Source organism: Martes martes (assembly GCF_963455335.1).
Source record: "Martes martes genome assembly, chromosome: 2".
In the NCBI taxonomy this organism is placed as follows: domain Eukaryota; kingdom Metazoa; phylum Chordata; class Mammalia; order Carnivora; family Mustelidae; genus Martes; species Martes martes.
This window is the reverse complement of record NC_137889.1, coordinates 125,082,443-125,109,027: the sequence shown is the minus strand read 5'-3', so window position 1 is coordinate 125,109,027 and position 26,585 is coordinate 125,082,443. Positions and strand designations below refer to the sequence as shown.

At 36.6% G+C, this 26,585-nt stretch overlaps 1 protein-coding gene across 2 annotated transcripts in view; it reads right to left on the bottom strand.

Moving 5' to 3' along the window:
• INTU (inturned planar cell polarity protein) overlaps positions 1 to 26,585 on the bottom strand; it is a gene marked incomplete at its 5' end in the record, with an annotated part of 89,794 nt that overhangs the window by 38,482 nt on the left and 24,727 nt on the right. For both annotated transcript variants that reach the window (XM_080797595.1, XM_080797594.1), the window contains 3 exons: positions 4,375 to 4,578; positions 14,461 to 14,546; positions 24,005 to 24,543. In XM_080797595.1, coding sequence (XP_080653721.1) covers positions 4,375 to 4,578; positions 14,461 to 14,546; positions 24,005 to 24,543 — 829 coding nt within the window. The remainder of the gene's footprint in view (positions 1 to 4,374; positions 4,579 to 14,460; positions 14,547 to 24,004; positions 24,544 to 26,585) is intronic.

The window sequence follows — 26,585 nt, the reverse complement described above, 5'->3', positions numbered from 1 at the left end:
CCACATTTTGAATCATAGAAAAAACTAGATCTGTATGATAATTCACAAAATGCTTAATATTTTTTTTCTTTTCAAGAAGAGAATGTTCCCAGGAAACAGTTTTACAAAATAAAATAAATATCAAAATCAGGATGTGCTTTGGGCTAGAACTTTTACACAAAGGGATGAATCATTCTGTGTCTCACTTTTTTTGTTGTGACTTAAAGCAACATGTTATTTTTCTCACAAGGCAAACTAAAAGTTGGCAAAATAAAAATTTCTAGATAGAAACCATAGAGAATTCAGAATAGCTCCCAGTTACGCTATTTAATATTTAACATCCCTAAATATTCATACAGTTACTATTGAAAGCCCAAACTCCTAAAATACATCTTTTCTTCAGTTCTCTAAAGAGTGTCCTATATCTCGTTTTGGTCCCTCTTTACAATGAATAATTATGTGACTTAGTGTCCATGTCTTGGCAATTTTTACATTAGGATAAATATAAAAAATGATAAACTGGACACATCTTTTTTAATATTACTAAGCACATTCAGTATATGCAAATTGCTATAGAACATGTTGGCCAAATACACTCTGCCTAACACTCAAATTTTCTTACAATATTTCTAGGATAAAAAGCTATAAAAATTTTATCTTTAGAAATTAACCAAACATCAGTTAAGATCTTCTGTTCATGCTTACTTAATAAATTTAAATCTCAACTAGTAAATACACATTGCATTTAGCCAAACACCAAACACCACTTTAAACAAATAACCTTAGTCTTTGATTGGATTTTTGATATTTCTAAATCTTGTAAGTTGAAGAAGACAAGTTTTTATTAAATATGTAACTCACATGAAAACAAAATAACCCTATGACATTTTATTGTAAAGTATGTCTTACCAGTCAAACAGGTCATTTGAGAAAGTCTCTTTTTTCCAACCCCTGTAGCAACCAGCCCAGAAAGCCTCAGTATTAAGGACCTGGCAAACTCTACAGTTCCTAACCAATTTAATTAGCTGTATTTTTAGGCACTTGTTAGTAGCATGCATTTGCAGCAGCTTCCACTCTGTTCAGTAAGAATAAAAAGCCTCTTCTAATTACAATATTGATATAGGGCTCTCAATAGACAGAAACCTGTTCATTTGAGAAACATCTACACATTTTCCCATGGAAAGAAAGGCAAAGATGACAAAAGGCTTTGGTGGTATTCTACTCCAAGATGACCTAGAAAGTTTCAGGGTGCTACCATCCCAGAATTTTGTTGTATGTTTTATATAATAAACAGTTAATTTTCTCATTTGCTTTAAGGCATAAAATAAATATATGCAAGAAATCAGAATAATTAACCTTAGGTCTCTTATGTTTTCAGAACACAGAAAACTACAAAAAATACATATAAGTAAATCCCTTCTTTTCCATTTCAATTATTGACTAAATTTTGATATACAAAGATGCAACACAAAGAAATGCACCCCTTGGAGAAAATGGCTTTGGCAATCAGAATAGGGCCTGCAAGGATTTCAACAGCAAAGAAATGTAAATTAGGTAACAACTTTTAGATGGCGCTTCTGCTTGAAGCACTGTGGAACTATGGGTAGAACATAACTTACTGAGCTGCTGGATATGTAAGAAGTAGAGAAGTTTTCTAAGGACGTCTTCTCCATACCCTTTCAATCCCCTTCCTCAGAACTGCAAAGCAAGAGGGCCTTAGAGGGTAGTGGTGAGTGGTGGGCAGAGGGACAGAGAGCTGATGCCTACAAGAGTGTCAATCAGTACAGAGTATTCTCCTAATGGCTAGGTAGGTAAGCTGAACATAGGACCACTGTGTTAAACCTGGACTCTTGAGAAAGTCTGGAGTACCTTAGGTGAGTGGCAGAAGCAGAAGCAAATTCTCTCTGGAGGAAGGCATACCTACCTTCTAACCACAGGACTCCCAGAGGTAAAATCAAGTAGTAAGCCTAGTCAGTGGTCACCAAGGGCACAAGAAGGCAAACGACCACATGTCAGAGTTAGGAGTCAGAGATGGTGGACTGGGCAGACACAGAATAGAGAACACAGAATACATATGAAATACTTGGAGAAATGAAGTGTAGAATCACAAAGACAAGCAAGCAGCAAGAGACTACCAGGAGTATCATGACAGATTTGAAATGCAGACTAAAGATTTTTCAGGAAATCCTGAAAATAAAAATGATTGTTTAAATAGAAAACACAAGAGTGAGATTAAAAACAGTTTGGAGGGACGCCTGAGTGGCTCAGTGGATTAAAGCCTCTGCCTTCGGCTCGGGTCATGATCCCAGGTCCTTGGATGGAGCCCCGCATCGGGCTCTCTGCTCAGCGGGGAGCCTGTTTCCTCCCTCCCTCTCTGCCTGCCTCTCTGCCTACTTGTGATCTCTGTCTGTCAAATAAATAAATAAATAAAAAAAATCTTAAAAAAAAAACCAAAAACAGTTTGGACATAGCAGAAGAAAGAAATTAAACAAAATAAATAAATAAAAGATTCCTTACAGAGGAATGACTGACAGTAGACTTAATAGCAATTACTGAAATCAGAAGACAAAGGAATACTATCTTCTTTTTTTTTTTTTAAGATTTTATTTATTTATTTGACAGAGAGAGACATAGCGAGAGAGGGAACACAAGCAGGGGGAGTGGGAGAGGGAGAAGCAGGCTTCCTGCCGAGCAGAGAGCCCGATGCAAGGCTTGATCCCAGAACCCCGGAATCGTGACCCAAGCCCAAAGCAGCCGCCCAACAACTGAGCCACCCAGGCGCCCCGGAATACTATCTACAAACAGATTAGAGAAAATAACTTTCTACCCTAATGACATAAGCAATACCATGCGTTGATTCCATCTTCTTCCTCGCCACACAGGAAAACTGTGTTTTCTTACCTCCCTGAATTGGGAGAGACCATATAACTAGTTGAGGCACTGGAACATGGGCAGAAATGATGTTACAACTTTTTTTTTTTTTTAAACCATTTGATGTACTGTTTATTTTACTTGAATGTAAGTTCTTTTTTTTTTTGTAATTTTATTTTGTTTTTCAATGTTCCAAGATTCATTGTTTATGTACTACACCAAGTGCTCCATGCAATATGTGCCCTCCTTAACTTTTAAGTTAGAACTCTGAACAGTCTTATGGGATATTAGATGCTTTCTCTCTTCTCATTGGTGAATGAGATGCAAATGACCCAACAGAGGACTCCAAAGCCTTTGGGAATCATGGAACCATTAGATGAAGGGCTCCAACCACTAGGCCACATGACCGGGAACATTTATATTGAGATGAGAAATAAACTTCTATTATGTTAAGCCACTGAGACATCAGGGCTGTTACAGAATAGGGCTGGCCTATTCTGACTAATACTATGTAGAATTACAAAGCACCTTTCAAGAAGAGGTGAAAAAAACACCATCAGATAAATAATAACAAAAACAATTTACCATCAAGAGACTTTCACTATAAAGAAATGCCTAAAATACATGTCTTAAGAAGAAGAAAAATGATCAAGTAAGGACAGTCTGAGATGTAAGAAAGAATAGTGAGTAAAGAAAATGGTAAGAATATATGCAAATTTAAAAATTCATTTGTATGAAGTATAATGCATAAAAATGCATTTTATAATGTATTACATGTTTTATAATGTATAAAATATAATAATAATTAATAGTAGTAGAACTAGCATAATTGTGTCCAATTTCTGGAATTAAAAACATGACAGCACAGGGCACCTAGGTGGCTCAGTTGGTTAAGCATCTGACTCTTGATTTCGGTTCAGGTCATGATCTCAGGGTCGTGAGACCTGAGCCCCACATTAGGCTCCACACTGTGCGTGAAACCTGCTTAAGATTCTCTCTCTCCCTTTCCCTTTGCCCCTACCCCCTACTTGTGTGCATGCATTTGTGCTCTCTTTCTCTAAAATAAATAAATAAATATTTTTAAAAAATGATAGCACTAAAATACTCAGGAAAATAGCATGTATGTGAACAGGGGATAATCTGAATTAAGGTATACTAAGGGCCTTGAATTATTTTGAAAAAGAGTTAAAGCAGCGTTACAGAATCTGCTAAGACAAATATGATAAAATTTTAAAAGCAATCACACAAAATAGAGTATATAGCAAACAATGACAGGTAAGAAAAATATTATGGAAAAAGTAGTTAAAATAGAAACCTTTAAAGAAGATGATAGAAAAAATTCAAATATTTCAATAATCTGTATAAACGGACTCATTAAGCTTGTCAGTTATAAGACTGCTATGTGTAAGAGACATACCACAACCATAAAGACACAGGATGACTGAAAAAAAGTGCTCATCATTCACTTGAAAGACTATAAAAGGGCCTTATTCTCTTCCTTTGCACGTTTGAGAAGGCACTCACCTCTTCCTTTGATGTTTCCGAGTCAAGCTGCAGTGTGAGATACATAACAATGTGAGGAATGTTTAGGATATTTTGCTGGATACCTTCAACCTCTTCTCCCCACAGAAGTTTGACTAAATCATTTGTGTTCGACTGTGCCTTTTTCTGTCTTGGTTGAGTTGTTTCCTTCTTCACAGCATATGCATTTTCAAAGGTCAGTTTTACCTTTAACAAAACAACAAGTTGATTTTTCAACAGGGAAAGGTCAGTTGCAGTTTTCACAAAGAAGGGTCTATACATGTATAGACATTTAGGTACACAGAGTATATCTAAAAATCATCCTAGAATATGAGCTCTTGATATCAAGGACTATGTACTCTTTTTTTTTTGCTTTCTTTCTTTCTTTTTTTTTTTGGTTAAAATTTTATTTATTTATTTGACAGAGAGAGAGAGACAGTGAGAGAAAGAACACAAGCCCCCAGAGGGAGAAGCAGGCTTCCCACTGAGCGGGGATCCAGATCACAAATGGAGCGGAAGGCAGAGGCTTAATGACTGAGTCACCCAGGCACCCCAAGGACTATGTAATCTGTTTACATTTGTATCTCCAGCTACTAGCCTAGTTTTTGGTACATATTATTACATGTATTTATTGAGTAAGAATTAATAATTCTCTGTACAAAAATTCATTTATTTAAATTTAATCACTGTATTCTAAGATACCAATAACAAAGAAATACCATAGAAAAACAAAAATGAATGCTGATAGCTCATCTGGGGAAAGAAAAAAGAAGAAATGCAGGGTTAAAAGGAACTGCATATAACCAGGTTAGCTGTCCTTTCAAGTAAGTTGATATTCAAATATTTTTCTCTCAGACACTCTTTCTGGTCCTTAAAAATAAAGACCAAGGAGAGAAAAAACTACCAACATGCTAGATCTGGGACCGTGAGCCTGAGAAGATTATAAGTTTTATCAAGATAGTTTTATTTTCATGGCCTGATGTCAGACAAGATTGGTAAGAATCCAGAATGTGACCATTCTCCAGTTGTTGAAAGCTAGCTTCCACTTCTCAATTACTTTTACTTGAAAAGGAGATATGTGTCTAGGTGCCAGCTGGCCAAAGATAACTTGTTCATTTTAAAGAAACACCAGTGTGTATCTTGACTAAAAGAAGTTTTCACTAGATATAGCTAATTTGGTGTAGTAAAAACATCATCATAAGCTATATAACCACAAAGTATTCCTAATGTTTAAAATCTCATCAGAATACAGAGGAGTAAAATAGGATACCATAAGTATAATAATCCATAGAGTTCCAAATTTAAACATTAAACTACGGTGACTCTTCTAAAATTAGATTAAATTTTTTTTTAAAAGATTTTATTTATTTGACAGACAGAGATCACAAGTATGCAGAGAGGCAGGCAGAGAGAGGCGGGTAGGAAGCAGGCTCACCACTGAGCAGAGAGCCCGATGAGGGGCTCGATCCCAGGACCCTGGGATCATGACCTGAGCTGAAGGCAAAGGCGTTAACCCACTGAGCCACCCAGGCGCCCCTTAAAATTAGATTAAGTTTTAAGTCAAAAAATAAATTCATGTTTGATCAAGAATAAAAAGCCTTTTCAGTATGTGTTTGTTAAATCATCACACTGGACACTTTAAAAAATCATGAACAGGGTGCCTGGGTGGCTCAGTGGGTTAAGCCTCTGCCTTCAGCTCGGGTCATAATCTCAGGGTCTTGGGATCGAGCCCCGCATCGGGCTCTCTGCTTGGCAGGGAGCTTGTTTCCCCCTTTCTCTGCCTGCCTCTCTGACCACTTGTGATCTCTGTCAAATAAATAAATAAAATCTTTAAAAAAAAAATCATGGACAACCTAAATATATACAATTTTTATTTGTTAATCATACCTCAATAGGCTGGGGGTGGGAAATACCTAGCCAATATTTAAAAGCAGATAAAATTGTACACATTAAGTTGCATGTGGGAGGAAAATATTTAGAAGTTATTATCAAGATAGGGGCACGTGGGTGGTTCAGTCTGTTAAGCATCGGACTCCTGATTCTGGCTCAGGTCGTGATCTCAGGGTCCTGGGATTGAGCCCCATGTTGGGCTCCATGCTCAGTGGGGAGTCTGTTGTCTCCCTCTGCCCCTTCCCTGTTAACTCTCTCTCTCAAATAAATAAATCTTTAAAAAAGTTATTATCAAGATAGTAATAAATAATCCCTCATTCTTAATGTTATTATTTTTTTAAAATATTTTATTTATTTGACACAATTAGGGGGAGCGGCGGGCTCCCTGGCTGAGCAGGGAGACCGATGTAGGACTCAATCCCAGGACCCTGGAGCCATGACCTGAGCCAAAGGCAGACGACTGACCGACTGAACCACTCAGGCACTCAAGAGGTACAATTTTTAAGGCCAACTTTAAATATGATAAATATTAACATATATAGTCACTTTTTAGAAAAATGAGCTTTATAGACTTATATTTTATCATCAAAAATATTAAGCATATTATTTTTTAAAAATTCATTCATAATCCCACTAGAGCATCCAACTGTTATACTATAAAATAAATCTGCCCTGATGAATAAAACCTTCCAAAAGACAAATATCTAAATATCCTTTTTTGTCGACAAGGAGGGACTATTTATGGTTGTGTTCAATTTTGCTTATCTGTAGCTATCTGTGGCATCTCAAGGGCACTAAATTATCTTTGTCTACCTAAAGTGAATTAAGTTAAACATCTTTTCTAAAATAAGTGTCAGATTTATTTTATTAACAAGTAGAAAAGAGACATGAGGTCTAAACTCATTAATATGTATATATTCAGAGTAAAGATAAACTAGGTCAAGATCAGCAATAATCTATATAGAAAGTAGGAGGGGAAAAACTCTTCATAAAATTTTCCTGAGGCCTAATGATCATATTTCTTTACAAAACATGTAATATTCCAAATGGAAAAGTCAACCTTTACTAAATTTTTTATATTTGCTATAAACCTATTGAAAAATGGGTCCTTAATATTACAACACTGTATCAAAAAAGGCTGGATAGAAAATTAGAGTATTTAGGGGGAAATAATAAGCAAACTCAACAAAAATATAAAAAATTAGAGATCCTATATGGGAAAAATCAAGCAAGTTCTGATGAAACTTAATATAAGATTAAGGTGAGAGACAGCTGAAGAGACACTGTTTTAGAAATGGTCTTAGAAGAATGTGAAAAAGAATTTCTTGGTGTGAGGTTTTGACCCAAACAAGCAACAGGTAAGCATTAGATGGCCTGAAAGACTGTTCTGAGAGTTGCATCTGTTCTATTGGACAACGTTCAAAATATGTATATATAAATAGAAATACAAATATAAGCAAAAACATAAAATCCTTGAAGAAGGACCTCATGAAGTGAACGGCTTGGTGGTTGAGATCAGATAAATAAAAGATAAATAAAAAATAAATAAAAGATAAAATTCTTTTATCTAAGAATGAGACTTTAAGAGTGTCCAAAAGAAAATATATGGGTGGTGTTCCTTGGTGGTGGTGTTAAAAATGTTAGAGATCTGAGAATTTGGGGAAATCCTGAATCCAGAGCTTATGACAGGTTAGATGGGAGCTCTGAGATTGTCCCCAGGCTTGGGCTTTGGTGAGGAGTGATATATATGAATGGAGGGAGAAATATGACCGCAGGGAGCATGAGATGAGTAGCATCCTAGGGAAGCAGATGTCACAGAGATAGGCTGGCTGGGTCTGCTGAGTGTCTGTGAGAGCTGTGCATACCAGTGGTGAACAAGGAGAAAGGTGGTCTTCGGAGAAAGAAATGTCTCAGAACAGGGAAGGCATCCTTTCTGTTTGAGACTCTTGTGGGTAAAGAGGTCAAGAGACTGGCTGTGACTCACCAAAAATGACAAAAGGAAATGAGGTGGTAAACTCTAAATAAAAGCTCACTAATTTTACTTTAGGCAGCAACAAGAACCTAAAATTTAAGACTAGTTTGTTATGCTTAGTGAAAAATGACATACTTGAAAACTAACTAATGTTATACTTGGCAGAAAACTGCACTTCTTTTCTGTGGTGTAAGGGCATTTTCCCCTCACCATGTCAAAAACTCAAATACACACACCACAGAACCATCCATTAAAATTCTTTTAAGGACGATTTTAGCCACCATTCTCCTGATTTAAGTAAAGTTAGCTCTATTACGCAAAGATAATTATACTTTAGCAAGACATTTTGAAAAGCTAACATGTTAAGTAGCTTTAAATTTCAGGATATCTGGTTGCCTTGATAAAATAATGGATGAGACAAATAACTAAATTAAGAGTTATGTGCTTTTTTAAAAAAGGGGTCGATATACATAAATATTAAAGATATATTTTATAGAAAACTTTTATTAAGAAACATCTAGGAGGGAGCACCTGGTTGGTTCAGTCGGTTGAGTGTCTGACTCTTGATTTTGGTTCAAGTCAAGATCTCAGGATCATGGGATGGAGTACCACATCCGGCTCCGTGCTTAGTGTATGGAGTCTCTCTCTCCCTCTGCCCCCCCACCCTCTTGTGCTCTCTAAATGAATAAATAAATAAAATCTGAGGGAAAAAACCCATCTAATATAAAATAGTTTACATGAAACCTCTTATAAAAGGGTTTTCTGTTCCTCTATGAACATTAACCTGTGACATGTTTCATCATTCCTCATTGCCTGTCTCTCTCGAAATGTGTGTGTGTGTGTGTGCGCGCGCGCGCGCGCGCGCGCGCGTGCGTGCGCAATTTGCTCATCCTTTCTTCTTTTCCTTCCAGTTCAGGAGATGATGTACCTTTCCTTGGGTCAGAAGACATGCTTGCCATAACTCATCATTTCCAAAATCTTGTTTAATTATCCTTTCTCTACTTCTCTCTTCAACCTCTCCATTTAACAAGCAATGTCTCTTCAGCCTCTATCAAACAAACAAGCAAATTCTTTCTTTCTGTTAGCTATCAAGCCATCCTCTTCACAGACGGGAACCAGGGAGGTTGTCAGAATCTGAAGCAGCTCCAAGAGCTGGCCAGTCTCTCACCTCTGCTCACCGCCCTCATGGGATCTCTCTCACAACATCTGCACTGCTATCCGCCCTATCTGATCCTTTCTCCTTTGTCTGGCAGATGCTTTGAATATTCCTCAGTCACAATTCTGAAGAATATGAGTATATCTGACTTAGCAAATTCTCTCTCCTTGATCCTCTTCTGTTTAAGGCAATCTCCCTCAAGATGAAACCTGGAAGGCATGTTAGACTTCTCTTTATCCTACAGGAAGCACTGTCCTATGCTTCACATTATCTTGAATCTAATCTATTCCTTCCTCCATATCCATAGTCTTTTATCAGCTCTCTTCTGGATTGCTGTGAAGCCAGTCACCTGGTTTTCCAACCTCCAGTCCCATTCAGAATGAAATATTCCTAAAATGCAAATCTGATCACTCAGTCCTCCACTTTAAAATATCCACACAGATGATACTTCTGGGTTCTGAAAATAGAGAAGATTTACATTTAAAAAAAAAAAATTTTGCCCGTCTATTTCCTAATTTTTCCATGGTTTATATATCACTTTTGTGTAACAAGGAGATAATAAAAGTTAAAACATTCCACCCAACCACCATCTCCTTTAAAAAGACTTTTCTCCCTCTTTTGGGTCTAAGAAATACTTGAGAGGTAAGAGTCCAGGACTAATGTTCTACTGATCTCCTGTGAAAGGAGTTGGTGGCTTCCTCCAAAGCTCCAGGAAAATGAGGTATGGCCCAATGCTTAATGCAATCCACCCTGGTCAACAGCAAAATTTGGACCCAAGCTCCCTGACGAAGCCAGGAATGAGTGGTATATACTATAATATATATAATTATGTACTTGTTGAATAAATATGAGTGCATAAGAGCTGCAGTAGTAAAGGTCACAGTCAGCAATCAGAAGGGTACTTGTACCTTTTGTTCTTGTCGTTTTAAATACTGAAAACCTCTTTTTTTCAAACTCACAACTTCCTATTTAAAAAATTTCAAACCTATGGAAAAGTTGCAATAACATAATAATTACCCATGCATTATTCCTCACCCAGTTTCACCAATTTTTAACATTTTGTCACATTTGCTTTCTCCTTGTCTTCTCTGTCTTACTCCCCTTTCCTTCCATCCTCACCCCCACTTTATGTACTCAAAAAAAATTTGGCTGAATCACTTCAGAATTATCTGGTGACATTTTAATGCTTTACTGCTAAATACCTGAGCACATATCTCTTAAGGATAGGGGCCTTCTCCTACATAACCAAATATAATTATCATACTTAGGAATTTGAATATTAAATATAATACTGTTCTCAAAGTCTTTGCCCAAATTTCCCCAATTGTCCCAATATAGCTGCTACCCACTGCAATCCAGGATCAATTTAGGATTAGCCACTGCATTTAGTTTTATGTCATTTCATTCTGCTTTAGTCTGGAACAATTCTCCAGCTTTTTTTTCTTTCAAGACAGACAACATTTTTAGAGAAATCTAAGACAACTATTTTTGCAGAATTTTAAAACTTGGCTTTAAAAGAAATTATTTGGTCTTTTTGTACCTCACCTAGCATATAGGCTTCACCTCTGGATTTCATTCTGGTATTCTGAATCTATTTATAACAGAACTTACTTAAAAATCAAGCACAGATCTGCAGAGTTGGAATTGGGTTCAGATATATTTGCTCAAATTTCCTCTGATTATAGATGAGAAAACTGAAACCCAGAACAGTCTGGCAACTTGCTCAGAGCAAGGTTTAAAATGGAGCTCTGACCTCATTCTACCACATTACCACATTGTAGAGAGCTCCCAGGCCATCTTCTGTTCGATGACAAGAGCATTTAGACCATTTTTATACATCGAGTAGAAGTTTAAAATATCGCGGTTAGAGGAGTGCCTGGCTGGCTCAGTCGTTAAGCATCTGCCTTCAGTTCAGGTCATGATCCCAGGATCCTGGGATTGAGCCCCGCATCAGGCTCCCTGCTTGGTGGGAAGACTGCTTCTCCCTCTCCCACTCCTCCTGCTTATGTTCCCTCTCGCACTGTGTCTCTCTCTGCCAAATAAATAAATCAAATCTTTAAAAAAAATAAAATAAAATATTGCTGTTAGATAGTTCCAAATTTAAATGTTTAAAAGTCTCCTCTGGAATTCTTTATAAATGAACATTCCTCTTCTCTTACTGCTTGGATAATTGTTTCAGCTGCCATAGATACAAATCAGGTAAAACAACTTTTTCAGGGACAAGTCCACCTCAGTTTGTTCTAGCCCAGCAGGAATGAAGACCCACCCAGGTTGTGTGAGAGATGGAAGGATCATGCTCTTAAGTCAGTTTCAGTTCCTTGAGTTATTAACTCTGCAACCTTAGAGAAACCGTTACATCTCTCTCAGATTCTTTTTCTTCACATACAAAATAGAAACACAATTATTGGTATTCTACAGACTATTATGAGGAATACATGAAATTACTAAAGGAAATGATATTAGCAAAGCACCAACAAACTGCCTGATATGTACAAACACTAGTTCCCTTCCCAATTCTACTCCTGTCCTCCCTGAGCCTCCTACGAACTCCTAGTTTACACGGCTGGTAGCGACAAAATTATACTTCACACTCCTTGCAACACTAATGATGTAAGAAAGATGTGGTTTACTAATTAAACATTACTTCTAGTTAAAGGAATTTTAACTATGTTTTAAATCATTACTAAAGATATGTCATGCTAAAAGCTGGTACTTGGTTTTGAGCATGACACAGCTATAATACCAATTCTGCTAACAAAACAAACAAATGCATACATGTTTATACTCAAGGGGTTAAACTGGAATAAAATATTCCAAAATATTAAACATGAACATCCTCAGGTAATGGGATTTTAAAAGATTTTGTCCCTTACTTCTTCGTATCTTTCTATTTTTACAATGAACATGTACTACCTTTATAATAAGAAGAAAGTTTATTTTCTTAAATAGAAAAGATTTTAAAAGATTTAAAACCTTAAAAAGATTTTAATAATATACATCTTATGACAGGGTAATATCCTCAAATTAAATGCTGTCAAAATCACTCTGAACTTACATTAGGAAGGCAAGAATGTGTTAAAGTATAACATACTCTCTCAATATGATAAATTCAAACAACTCAAACAGTTTTTCTTCCACTTTCAAAACAAACTGCTGTTTCTTCATTTAGGCACAAGATGTACATATTGGCATGTAAAAGCCGTGCGCATGCGTGTGTGTGGGGGGTGTGTGTGTGTGTTTAAATATAGAACCACACTTAATGCAGCAAGATGCTCACGTCATAAAAGGCAAACTGGGCCAACAGCAGACACACAACTCCTACTTCATACTTAACAAGGACATGTAAATGGTGGGTGGAACCAGACCAAAATATTTAAATCATTATTTCTTCCTCTTTTTTTTTTAACTTCTGTTTGTGAATAGCTGAATTTGCAAATGTTAATTAAACATAAGTAAAATGTGACTCCACTGTAAACATAATTTTTTTTGGAAGATAGAAGAGCCGCGGTTGAACTCTGGCAACACTGGCAGATACCTGCCACTGACAGAGGCAAGAAAGGAGGAGCCCAGACCTGGGAGCTGACATGCGGCCAGTTTACTCGGGTGAAGCTGTTTCAGTTGTTAAAATACTGCAATTCTTCATTACTAATGGGTAAGTAGTTGCTGTCTGAGCCCCCTGAGTTGCCCTAGCACCCTGGCTCACCCTAGGCCCTCTCCACACCTGACAACCAAAGGGGACAACAGTATACCCTATTTCAGCATTATGTCTGGTGTCTGCCTGATTGTTAGTATTTCAAAAACCACCTTGTCTCCATCACCATCTCTATCCATTCCTAGGCGCTGCTGGTCACTGGCTGCCAAAGTTCTTCGAGCACTTTCATTTTGCATTTTCAAAGATAGCTACTTCTACAGAGCATCCATGCGTGTCTTTGGTGTGTGTGTATGTGTGTGTGTGTGTTAAGAGAAAGAAGTGAACATAAGGGAGATGTTCTTTCTTAGACAATAAAGAATTTCACCATGGGTCCTATTATTTCAGAATCTCAAATCAGATGCAGGAAGATTCTGTTTTATCATGGATTCTATTCTTCACTTTGATCAATCCAGAAAGTGGGTTCATCCTCTCATAGTCTGATGGAATATCTACCTGTTTAAAGCATATCATCCTCCCTACCCCTAAAAGAGAAAAACTGAATTCCTGATACTAACAAGAGCAGAACATTCCTAAATAGAAAGTATAGCACTTTCAAAATACATCTCTCTAATGACCTAAAAATGTCATCTACAATATAAAATGTCAATGCTTAGACTATCAAAATAACTATTATGAAAGAGATTTATTTTTACTTACAAGGAATGAGAAATAATTCACTAAGTAGCTAAATAAAAGCTCAGGAATAAGGCTGTTTAAACAAGATAACACACACACACACACACATACACATCAAGAAAATAGTACAATTAGTTTTTAAAATAAACAAAACCACATTTAAAAAACTTTATAGGAGGGATGCCTGGGTGGCTCAGTCTATTAAGCATCTGCCTTTGGCTCAGGTCATGATCCCAGGGTTCTGGGACCAAGTCCCACATTAGGCTCCTTCCTCAGCAAAGAGACTGCTTCTCCCTCTGCCTGCTTCTCCCTCTGCTTATGCTCTCTCTCTTTAACAAAGAAATAAACCAAATCTTAGAAAAAAAAATTTAAAGGAACAGTGATTTTAATAAATCAGAGAAAGGAAAATTCCATGACTGTTTAAAATGACTTGTCTAGGAACTGGATTTTCATCAACATATATAGTAGTTATAATGATAGGTTGGTCATTATACAGTTTTAAAATTATTGTCATTATTCCTGCTTTACATAGGAGGGGTTTTATTTGTAGATATTTCTCTCTTTTTAGAATAATATCCAAAAGCTAAAAATGTTAACAGGAGCTAAAATGTTTTAAATCATCAAATATGTAAGTATAATTCACTTTATACATGATAATTTTCAGAATCTTAAAAAAGAAAACAGTAGAGGATATCTTTATTTTCTATAATTAATCATAAAATACAAAAGAAAGACTCTTTATACCTGCATAGGTCCAGGAATGCAAGACAGAACTCTCTCTATGTTCTCAGAAGTCACATCAACATCATTCACAGCAACAAGGACATCACCTGAAAACAGAATAACAAAGGTTGTTGTATGAATATCCAAAACCCAAAAAGATCTAGAGTTAGACCCTTAAAAAGCATCTATTCCAACCTCTTCAAAGTACTGCGGAACTCATTATATATTATTATACAGCTCATAGCAGCAGAGCTAAGCTCCCACTCCACTCTTTTCTTATACTATAATATAGCCCAACGTTGCACCATAACTAAATACCACCTATGGATATTTAAAGAGATGAATATTCTCATTTTGGATACAATTGAGAGAATTATGTAAACTCAAAGGGCAAATATAAAATTTGTAGCATAAACCAAGTACTGCACTTAGCAAAATTGAATCTAATCACTTAAACCCACAGTAAAAAAAAATTTGGCTGAAATTTTAATTAAATCCATGTGGTACATCATAACTCAATATGCTGTGGCTTTCACTGCTATTACTGATCTGTGTCTACATACAGCTCTTTGTTTCAAAGGCCCCAACTATAACAAAATCCACAGCAAGTTTTGGTAAAAATTCCTTTTCCATGGCTTTTTCTTTAAATGGGTATGTTTATCAAATTTGGTGGCTTTCATAAAATAAAGATCAGTGTTAAAATGGAAATTTACTTTTATAACATAATTAGAGATAATATCAAAATTCCAGTGAGTTTTATTAATAGAAATATGTATATACCAAGGTTATTTTTTTTATCATTCCTAAACATATCATTAGGAAATGGACCAAATAATTAATATTTATGCAACAGATACTTACTGAGCACCTACTGTGTGCCATGTACTGTTCTAGGCACTATAGGCAAACAATGGAACAGAACAGACAAAAAACCTCTACTGTCTGGAGCTTCATACTCTGGGGAAGACAGATTATAAATGTGTATATAGATAACAGTGTTGGTAGATGATTCTCCCTCAGTGTTTCATATTTTGTACATCTTGCAAGGTAAGGCACTGAAAGTCCTTGTTCTAGATTATTTTTTCAAGGATGTTTGTGCAGTGAACAGCCTTGGACAACAGAGGTAGTGTTGTAGGGAAGAACCATTTGAAAACATGTCTAACAAAGCTTTAAAAGTAGGAGACATACATGTATTGTTTGTCATAACAGATATGAAAATTAATTTTAGAGTGAGTGTGGTATAAATAATATTTTAAAATGTTTAGTGGAACATTTTCTCTTTCTATAGCAGAAGTGTTCTACCCACTTCTCATTCTCCCATGTATTTGTTTCCCTCAAGTTTTTGTCAGCAACACTGTGACTCAGAAATGGCAGTCTTCCTGGACATCCTATCACTGCAGTGGGCAAAGTTCTTTCTCAGCAAGCACACGGGAGTCCTTAGGACGTCCTGTCAAAGGCTGAAAGGAAATGAACTGCATGGAATTATTTGAACTGTTAGATAAGAAATGTGAATTACCGATGGAAAGTTTTATCAAGATACATTCAAAAGTCAAAGAAATAGAAAGTGGTGAAATCAGTTTAGCACTGTGCTTAAATCAATTCTTCAATGTAAAATTAATCACTTGAGAAGATCCATCGATGCATTCCTCAGCATCTACTTAATATCAAGTGTGTACTGAAGGGCACCAAGGGCTATAAAAATATATATGTCAACATTTATTTACTACTGTATTTATACTATATACAAAATGAATACAGTTTAAGAAATTATTTTTAAAACAAAACTATTACACATAAATGTAGAGAAAAGAAAAAATATTTATGTAAAATGTTGCCTTTGGGTGTACGGGCTTTTTCTTTTTTTGTTTCATTTTCTCAACTGTCTATATTAAACAAATATTACTATTATAAAAACAAATTAAATCCCTATATTTTTAAAAATATTTTATTTATTTATTTGACAAAGAGAGACAGCAAGAGAGAGAGCACAAGCAGGGGGAGCAGCAATGCGAGAGGGAGAAGCAGGCTCTCACCAAGCCGGATGTGGGGCTCTTGATCCCAGGATCCTGGGATCATGATCTGAGCCCAAGGTAAACACTTAACTGACTGAGCACCGAGGAACCCCAAAACTCATTATTTTACTAAAAAATAAAAACCCACTGTGGTAGGCAGATTAATGGTCCCCTAAAGTTGTCCACACCCTAGTCACTGAAATCTGTGAAAGTTACCTTACGTGGCAAAAGGGACTTGGCAGATATAATTAAGTTAAGGATGTAGAGATCGGGAGATTATCTAAGTGGCCTAATGTGATCACAGGGTATTTATAAGGCAGGAGGGTCAGAGTCAGAGAGAGACTTGAAAATACTACACTGCTGGCTCTGAAAATGCAGGAAGGGACCGTGAAACAAGGCATTCAAGTGGCCTCTGAAAAGCTGGCCAAGGAAAGGGATTTCTACCTTAGAGAATCCATAAGGAATGCAGCCCTGTGGTTACTTTGATTTTAGTGCAAAAGGACACATTTTAGACTTCTAATTTCCAGAACTGCAAGATAATAAATTTGTGTTGTTTTAAACCACTAAGTTTGTGGTAATTTGTCACAGCAGCAATAGAAAATGAGTACACACGTCTTAACAATATAAAGCAGTCTTGGCTAACTAAGCACCAAATGAGAATCAGGGACCATGAATGAAGAAGAACAGATCAGGATATATAAAGAGTACAAAGAGGTCATTGGAGAAAAAAACAAATCAGTCTTGTTAGAAGGAGGAGTTTATGCACAGAAGGACTGGGAAATATGTATGTGCCAATGGGGTGGGATCAGACTGTGAGTTTAAATTGGTCTTTTAAATTAAACTGAATTTGACTTCGGGGGAAGAAAATCTGGCTTCTGAAACATAGTTACCATACTGCCGTTTTATACATTCAAGTTAATGCATTTACTGTCAAGACATTTACTGAAAAATTCTTAAATTCTGAGAGAATTACCTTCATTATGTATTTTTTGAGCTCCAATATCAATCTCTCACTTATAATACGCAGGCATAAGCAGAAAATTAAGGTCTTTCCTAACCTATCATTCTAGAAATCCTTGAATAATGGTGTCTCATATATTGTAATAATCACTCAAAATATTTGATTAAGAAAAGATCACATTCCCTAATGTTGCCTGATAAGAAACTGGTGCAAGGTTTTTATTTCTCATTAAAATAGAAAATAATACTACAGAAATGTTGAAAAAATTATTGATGACCGCAGCACTCTAGTCATAATTATTCTCACAAATTATTTTTAGTCTTTACTTATATTGACACTAACAAGGTATAAAGGAATTTCATCCTTTTAAACCTCTCAAGTATTAAGAATTTTTATGTTGGTACACAGTGTTTAGATTACTATTTTAAAAGTCAAATAATGCATACATTTATTAAATTATAATTAAAATAATCATCCTCCAGTTTGACATTTTCATGCTTTTTATTTTTTATTCTTTTTTTTTAAATTTTATTTATTTGTTAGAGAGAGAGTGAGTGAGCACAGGCAGACAGAGCGGTAGGCAGAAGCAGAGGGCGAAGCAGGCTCCCCGCCGAGCAAGGAGCCCGATGTAGGACTCGATCCCAGGACGCTAGGATCATGACCTGAGCCGAAGGCAGCTGCTTAACCAACTGAGCCACCCAGGCGTCCCGTTTTTATTTTTTATTCTTAAAAAAATGCTTAAATAAATGTCTTCACGCATATAGTTTTCCTTCTTTTACATCCGGGATGAGCAAACTTTCTGTAAAGGACCAGATAAGTAAATATTTCAGGCTCTGCACGCCATATGATTTTTGTTGCAGCAACTAACTACTCTACTCCACAACTGTAGCTCGAAAGCGGCAATAGACAATAAACACATGAATATGGCTGTGTTCCATACAATTTTATTTATGAACACTAACGTGAATTTCACATAATTTTCATATATAATAAAATATTGTTCTTTTGATTTTATTTTTTAATCACTGAAAAGGTAAAAACCATTCCCAGTTTTCAGACTACAAAAATGAGTGGTAGGCCTGATATGACCTACAGGTCATGGTTTACAGATCTGTTTTAGATTATTTCGCTTGGATAAGTATCTCAAAATGGATAAAATGGGTTAGGTGGTACATTGTTGTAGCTTAATCCTTATTTCCAAATTACATTTTGAAAGGATGAAATGATTTCTTTTCTTTTTGGCTCCAAAGAGAAATCCTTCAGCATTTCCCCCACCCATTCAAGTGAGCACCACAGCAAGTGAGAGTTTTGTGAATAGATATCAGAACTTGAAGGTCCCAGCTTTATCACTGACTGCCCTCTGTTCTTGGGTAAATCACATAATCCTTCTGGTACTCAGCTGTAGAGGAAGTAACTGCCCAAGAAACTCTCTAGGAAGGCCTAAAAACTCTAATTTTATCTTTCCAGTGAAATCACTGCTTGTTTCTTTCCTTTACTACTGGGTCCAGTACCACAGGTAAAAACATGGGAAAGAAATGACGTGAGGGAGGAGAGACAGACAAACACAGCAGAGTTACTTTTGTTAACAAAACTGAAAACTGGGGCACCTGGGTGGCTCAGTCGGTTAAGTGTGTGACTCTTGGTTTCAGCTCAGGTCATGATCTTGGGGTTGTGAGATTGAACTCCATGTCAAGCTCCATGCTCAGCTCAGAGTCAGCTTGAGATTTTCTCTGTCCCTCTCCCTCAGACCCTTCCTCAGCTTGCTCTCACTCTCTCTCTCTCAAATAAACAAATAAATCTTTAAAAAAAAAAAAAGTGGGGAGAAATTGAAATGTTTCAAGTATTACGGAAAGTGAAAATAAAAATGTGTATCAAATAACAACATGTAAAATACTAGAGAATAAAACCATTAGGTGTTCACAAAAAAACCAAGCCTATCTTTTAAAAAAAGCACTTAAAATGTTTTTACTGGAAACATCCATTAACAGTGAAATGGAAAAATGAATATACAATGGAATACTACATAGCAATAGCCTGGATAATTCTCACATATTATAAAATAAAGAAAATAAATGCAAAAGAGTATACACTATAGACTTCTATGAAATGAAGTTTGAGAAGTGGTAAAATTAAAAAGAAGGAAGAGGAGGAGAAAAAGTCAGCTCTGTTGATAGAAAAGTTGACTTTCAGAAGGGAGAGGGTATTAACTGGGAGGAGGCACCATGGAGCCTTCTGGGTACTAGAAATGTTCTTTATCTTGATCTGGGTGGTAGTTACACAACTATATACATAAGTCAAAATTCGCTGAGTGCACACTTAAGATTTGTCTATGTTATCAATGAATGATATACCTCAAAAATATTTTTTAAAAGATTAAAAAAAACTTCAAAAAATTTAAAAGAGAAATAGCACAAGTGTGTCATACAAAACAAAGTTATTCAATGATCACAGGTGAGAACATTAGAAGTCACACATAAAGTACTTAAAATAAAAACTTTGTTTTATTGTTGAGCAGAAACTTTCTACAGGGGTATGCGTGTTTAGAACATTAATGTGTGATTTCTTTAACCCTATCCTTTCCATCCTTAAAATACACCTGGTTAAAATGAGCAAAAATGAGTCATCTTGATGAAAAAAAAAATCACCAAGGTGATATGCAGTTTCTAGGATGCAGGTCAGAAGAGGATTTGCTTTGGTCTATGGATGGAGGCTGGCTACAGGTAGTCAGGGAGCAAAGAGCTGTCGCTTTTTTTTTTTTTTTTAAAGATTTTATTTATTTGAGAGAGAGCGAGCGAGCGAGAGAGAGCACACATGTACTCACATGCATGGTGGTGGGGAGGAGCAAGGAGTGTCAGAGTGAGGAGGTGAGAATCTTAAGCTAGCTCCAGGCCCAGCAGGGAGCCCAACACTGGACTTGAACTCCCTACCCTGGAGATCATGACCGGAGCCCAAATCAAGAGTCCACCACTTAACTGACTGAGCCACCGTGGACCCCCTAGTGGTCAAATTTTAAGAAAAACTCAGAAATAAAAAATAAAGACACAAGTCAGCAGTAAGAACAAAAATGGCACCAGAACATGCAGCAAACCCCCCCAAACCCCAGCAAAGAAGAATCAGAATAGAACAGAGTTGTGTCGGCCAACGCACTTAAGTCAAAGGAGGGTCATTCTCCAGCTAGACAATGGCAGAAGTCACCCCAGCAAACTGCATTACCAGGACAAAGTTTTTAAGACTCTCCTGCCTATGGGATTACATCACAGTTCAACCACAGATTTCAGTATAAAATGAAACTATGAAAGAAACAAATAACAAAGTTCCATGCTGTGGAATTATTAAAGTCACGATGACATTAAAAATGTCCATTGGGGGGGCACCTGGGTGGCTCAGTGGGTTAAGGCCTCTGCCTTCAGCTCAGGTCGTGATCTCAGAGTCCTGGGAGCAAGCCCCGCATCAGGCTCTCTGTTCAGCAGGGAGCCTGCTTCCCCCTCTCTCTCTGCCTGCCTCTCTGCCTACTTGTGACCTCTCTCTGTCAAATAAATAAATAAAATCTTAAAAAAAAAAAAAAGTCCATTAGGGCATCTGGGTGGCTCATTTGGTTAAGCATCTGCCATTGGCTCAGTTTGTGATCTCGGGGTCCTAGGACTGAGTCTCTAGTCGGGCTCCCTGTTCAGCATGAGCCTGCTTCTCCCTCTGCCTGCTCTCCCCCCAGCTCTTACACCTGCAAGTGTGCACTCTCTCTCTCTCAATAAGTAAATAAATAAAGTAAACAAGTAAAATCTTTTAAAAAATTGTTCATTATTTATCCCCAAATATGCAACTTTAAAAATATACAATATCACCATAAAATTAAAACTCTGAAAAAAGAGAAAACAAACCACCTATAACATTTTCACACAAACCCTACTAGCATTTTGGTGTCTTTATATTTACTTCCAATTGTTTTCCCTCCACAGTATTTTTCTACATAGTTTGTGCATTTATTCAATAAACGTTTTTGAGGGCTTATTTATCAACCAAGCATTTTGCTATGCACCAAGGATGAAATAATCATTTTATTTCGACATATCTTTTTTTTTTTTTTACTTATTGGTAAATCATAAACTCTTCCATTATGAAATTGAAATCATGAACTTCATTTTTCTGCCTTTTCATTGCTATTCATACACATGCAGAAAAGTGCACACACACTACACTACACTACAACACAATGCACTACAACAATAAATTATCAAAAAGTGAACATACCTACATAACCACACTCGGGTTAAAAAGTATACTACCAGCCTCCTGTGTATCTTTAAATTATTTTCAAGATAAACAACAGGACTATGTTGTTTCCTCTCTATAGTTCCTCTCTATAGTTCATTTTCTTTCCTCCCATAGAGATGGTGCAAAAAGATCAGGTCTAGGTAAGTAGCATTCCTAGAAGGTTCAGCAGACTGGAGGCTCAGGGGAAAGGAAACATGGAATGGATGCTCACTGACCATAACCACCTCTCTATTAGGTTTCAAGAGGAATGGCTAAAAAGCATTTCAGAGATTTGTCTATAAATCAGTTTAATTAGGTCCTGAGCAGAGGCCCCAGATAAATATAGGAGTTTCCCATCATGTGCTATCTTAAAACTATGGTGGTTGGCAACAACCGGACAAGACGTCATAAGCATGAATTATGCCATCCTCTGACAGAACAAAAAGAATAAACCTTAGAGACATTTTACCAAAAAGGAAGTTGAGCACCTGAGAGAACGTAAGCACACATTAGCTTCTGTTCCAGCTATCCGTTGCTGCATAAGGAATGACCCCAAAATTTAGAATTTAAAACAGCAACCACAATTTGTTATCCTTCCTGGTTCTGGGGTTGACTGGGCTTAGCTGAGGTTCCAACTCAGGTTTCCCCATGTGGTTGCAGCCAGATGGTGGCTGGGGCTAGAATTTTCTGTAAGGCTTCTTCATTCATGTGTGGTAGCTGATGCTGCAGGGTGGCTGAGGCCTCAGCTGGGGGTGATTAGCCAGAATAGTACTTGTGGTCTCTTCATGTGGACCGGCTTTGCTCACACAATGGCAACTGGATTCCAAGAATACTAGGCAGAAGCTGCATCACCTTTTATGATCCCACCTCTGAAATCACATAGTACTACTTAAGTTGTGGTCCAGGCCCACAGGGGTAGGGAAGGGAGGACACAAAAACTTAACTTAAAACTTGGGAGGAGTACCAACATTACATCATAAGAAGAGAAAGTGGAGATCTTGCTGCAATCATTAGGATAGATTGCATAGATGCTCTTCCTATGTGATTCGTTCTTGTAAACCCTATCATGACACTTATCAAACGATGTGAAACTTATCATACTATGTGAAACTATCATACTATGTGAAACCCTATCATGACACTTATCATACTATGTGAAACTGCCTATTTCTGATCCACCTCTTGCACTGCAGTAGGAGCCCCTTAAGAGGAGTAAATGGATCCTTAGAATAATATTTGTATTCCTGACAGTTAGAAGATACTCAAAAATTTTGTGGAATCAATGAACAAACAAATACAATTTAGACTTAAAGAAATATTTTTAAATGTTTCTAAGGTAGCTATAAAAGTTCCTATATCTAGGGGCGCCTGGGTGGCTCAGTGGGTTAAAGCCTCTGCCTTCGGCTCAGGTCATTATCCCAGGGTCCTAGGATCAAGCCCCGCATCGAGCCCCGCATCGGGCTCTCCGGTCAGCAGGGAGCCTGCTTCCCTTCCTCTCTACCTCTGCCTGCCTGTCTCCCTACTTGTGATCTCTGTCAAATAAATAAAATCTTTAAAAAAAAAAAAGTTCTTATATCTAAATCTTATAGGCTGAGTCAACTTAAAAGACTGTCAGCTTTAGATTTGTTAATAAATTTTAAGTTTCATTAATAACATATTCTCACATTTGACATAGCTTTTACCTAAGTAATAAAATTACGAGTAACTCAAGCATTATATCCAACAGCTGAAAATGTATCAGCAATACAAAATGCTCACCTTAATATATATTCAGAATAACTTTCAGAGGTATTTTTTAACCTTTAAATTGATAAGATATTTTATGACAACCACCCTTAAAAGGAAATTTATGTATAACATCACTGTTGCTAAATATGCCAAACAAAACAGTTTAAAAACCACTCTCAAGAACTTAGTGTACTCAAGGACAAACATACAATGTAAAAGTATTTTTGTTCATAAATTACATATTTTTATATCACGCTATTGGATATAGGTCATTCAAATCGAAATTATCACTATAAAATTAACTTATTTTCTTTTTCTTGTCAGCAAATACAACCAAGATGAAATAAAATGATATAATTCAAAACTCAAAAATTAGTTAAGCTATTCCTTGGCCTAAATGAGGCACACACATATTCAATCCCCAAAGTACTTATTCTAAGAGCATTATGCCTTGCAGTACACCATGCCTAACAATGTCACTACTGTCCCAAATATCATCACGCAGTCCTTAATCTGTTGAGACTTTGGATATAATTCTGTTTTGATCATGTCTCACAAGGCATCACTAATCACGAATCTCTGCAAACAAGAACTGATGTTTACCAGCAACACTTACCAATTAATATCTGACCACTCTTCATAGCAGAGCCTCCTGGCAGCAGGCCATGGACCACAAGCCTCTCTCCACTGCCCTGTTTTCCACTTTTTTTCCAGCTCCACTTGGTCTGATGGATAATCCCAACCAGGACTTCCAGAAGCTTAAGTTGCTCTTTGGCTTTGGTCACAGTTAACTTTTTGGGGTTTACATAAATATTCACATCCTTGTACCGCTGTTGGACAACAACTCCTGTTTTCTGGTTAGACTGATGCTTTAGAATGGACACCGGCTCATTGCCATTACTACTTTTTTTACTGTGGCGCTTGGGTAAAAGACTTTTACTTTTTAAAATTTTGGTAAACCGCTTGAGTTTAGGTTCATATTTTTTTCCTTCTTTGTAATCATCCTCTTCAATTATAATCTCATTTTCACTGAACCTGACATGGTTCACAGTAGGAGTCTCAGGAAGGAGGCTTTCTTCTTCACCCTCACTCAATTCCAAATAAAATAATTCTCCATTTTTCTGCACACTGTCCAGCCATTCAGGTTCAACATCACTGTGAAAAATAGAAAATATACTCTGAATAGGAGCCAAACAAAAGAAAAATAGTTATGTCTTTCGGGCACCAGGTGTGCAGGGAGGCGGGAAGAGATGAAAGTTCTTTGATTGTTCAAGTTTCCTTACTATTTCTGATTTATTATAAGCATCAACATTATTTCCTAGGACACTTTTTAAGAGTCTTCAAAAAATGGGGTTGGAGGAGAGGGTTAAAAAAGTATAGTGATAGAAAAGAAAACAAATAAAAAAGGAGATAGCCTTCTTCTAGAATCTAAGGGTAATTTTTTTTTTTATTATTTCAATTCAGCCCCTGTAAGATTATTGCTCACTTCAGACAATTTCATTGGACAATAATTTACATTAATAGTTGATTGGGCAATTATATCCAGACATAAGCCATTTGGAAACTGGACATCAAACATCCTATTTGCATAAAACTATTCAGCATGGCTATCACGTTAAAATGAAAGCTAAAGCCTATCATTATTAAGATTTGTTTATACAATAAATTTTCAAAAGAGAAACATTCACCTTACCATAAACTAAAATCTTCATTTAAAACGGCTAGTTTATAATCACAGTTAATAATGATTGCTTCTATAGCTTATAATTTCCATAAAACTCCTTTTTATGAATAATTATAGTAAGAAAAATAAACCACATATTACATAACTCATCATGTGATTGTTAAAAAAAAACTTTTAACTGGGAAACAGGCCATTGAAAAAAATAAAAGTTCTGCTATTAAAAGGACTGAAACAACATTAAAAAACAACATGCCCATCTTAAGGTAACACACCTATCACAAACTCCACCCTGCCCCTGCCTATTTAATGTTACAAACACTGTACCTTTCAAACTGTTATTTTTTTAGAGCAAAACTGGTTACAGTGGAAAATATGTTGAGAGAGTCAGAAACATCAACTGCAGTATTCTTATGTAAAAGGATATAATTTGTGTTCTAATCAGTCCATCAAATAGGAGACATTTCTGTTTTCTGCAGTGTTTATTAGCAACTCCGGCTCTTTTAACTTAAAAGTCAACTGTCTCTCTAGGGGTGCTTGGATGACTCAGTTAAGCATCTGACGCTTGAATTTGGCTCAGGTCATGATCTCAGGGTCATGAGATCCAGCCCCATGTCGGGCTCTGTGCTGGTGTTGGCTCTTCACCAGCCTTGGAGCCTGCTTAAATTCTCTCTTCCCCTCTCCCTCCTCTGTCCATCCCCTCCATCTCATGAGCACATGTGCTCTCACGCTCTCTCTCTCTCGCCCTCTCAAAAAAAAAAAAAAAAAAGGCAACTGTCTCTCCAAAAACTGCGAAAGTTAATTGTAAAAAATGCACCATTCTATTACTCAACTCTGAAATTAACCACCAATCTCATCTGTGGTTGGCAATTAATACAGAATTTTCTACTATATATTAATGGTTAAAAAAGGCATACCTAGTCCCAAATATCAAAACTAGTATTTCTTTGGCACTTGTTGGGTCCCAAAGTGGGGCATCATTTTAGAACCACTTAGCAACAGGTATTAACCCTTTATCAGATGTTGCAACCATATTCATCTGTACCCACAGAAATCAGTATTTAATAACTCTGTAATTCTACTCTGAAGAATCTAAGTAATTGCCTCCAATCATAAAAAATTTAGATAACTATGTACCATAGTTTAAAATGGCACAATGTACATATCATGATTATGCACAACTACTTACAAAGATAAGTATCAATTTAAACAATGAATGAAACTATTTGCTTTATATCTCTTTATTTGTATTAGAAATGTGACCCCAAAGAAATACTTTTTCTCCTATGCTAAACATGAAGATGTTTCATCTTAATCTCTAAAATTTGAAAGAGAAGTGCTCGCTTCGGCAGCACATATACTAAAATTGGAACGATACAGAGAAGATTAGCATGGCCCCTGCGCAAGGATGACACGCAAATTCGTGAAGCGTTCCATATTTTTTTTTGAAGGGGCGGGGTGGGAGGGTGGGGGAACCAGGTGGTGGGTATTAGGGAGGGCACAGATTGCATGGAGC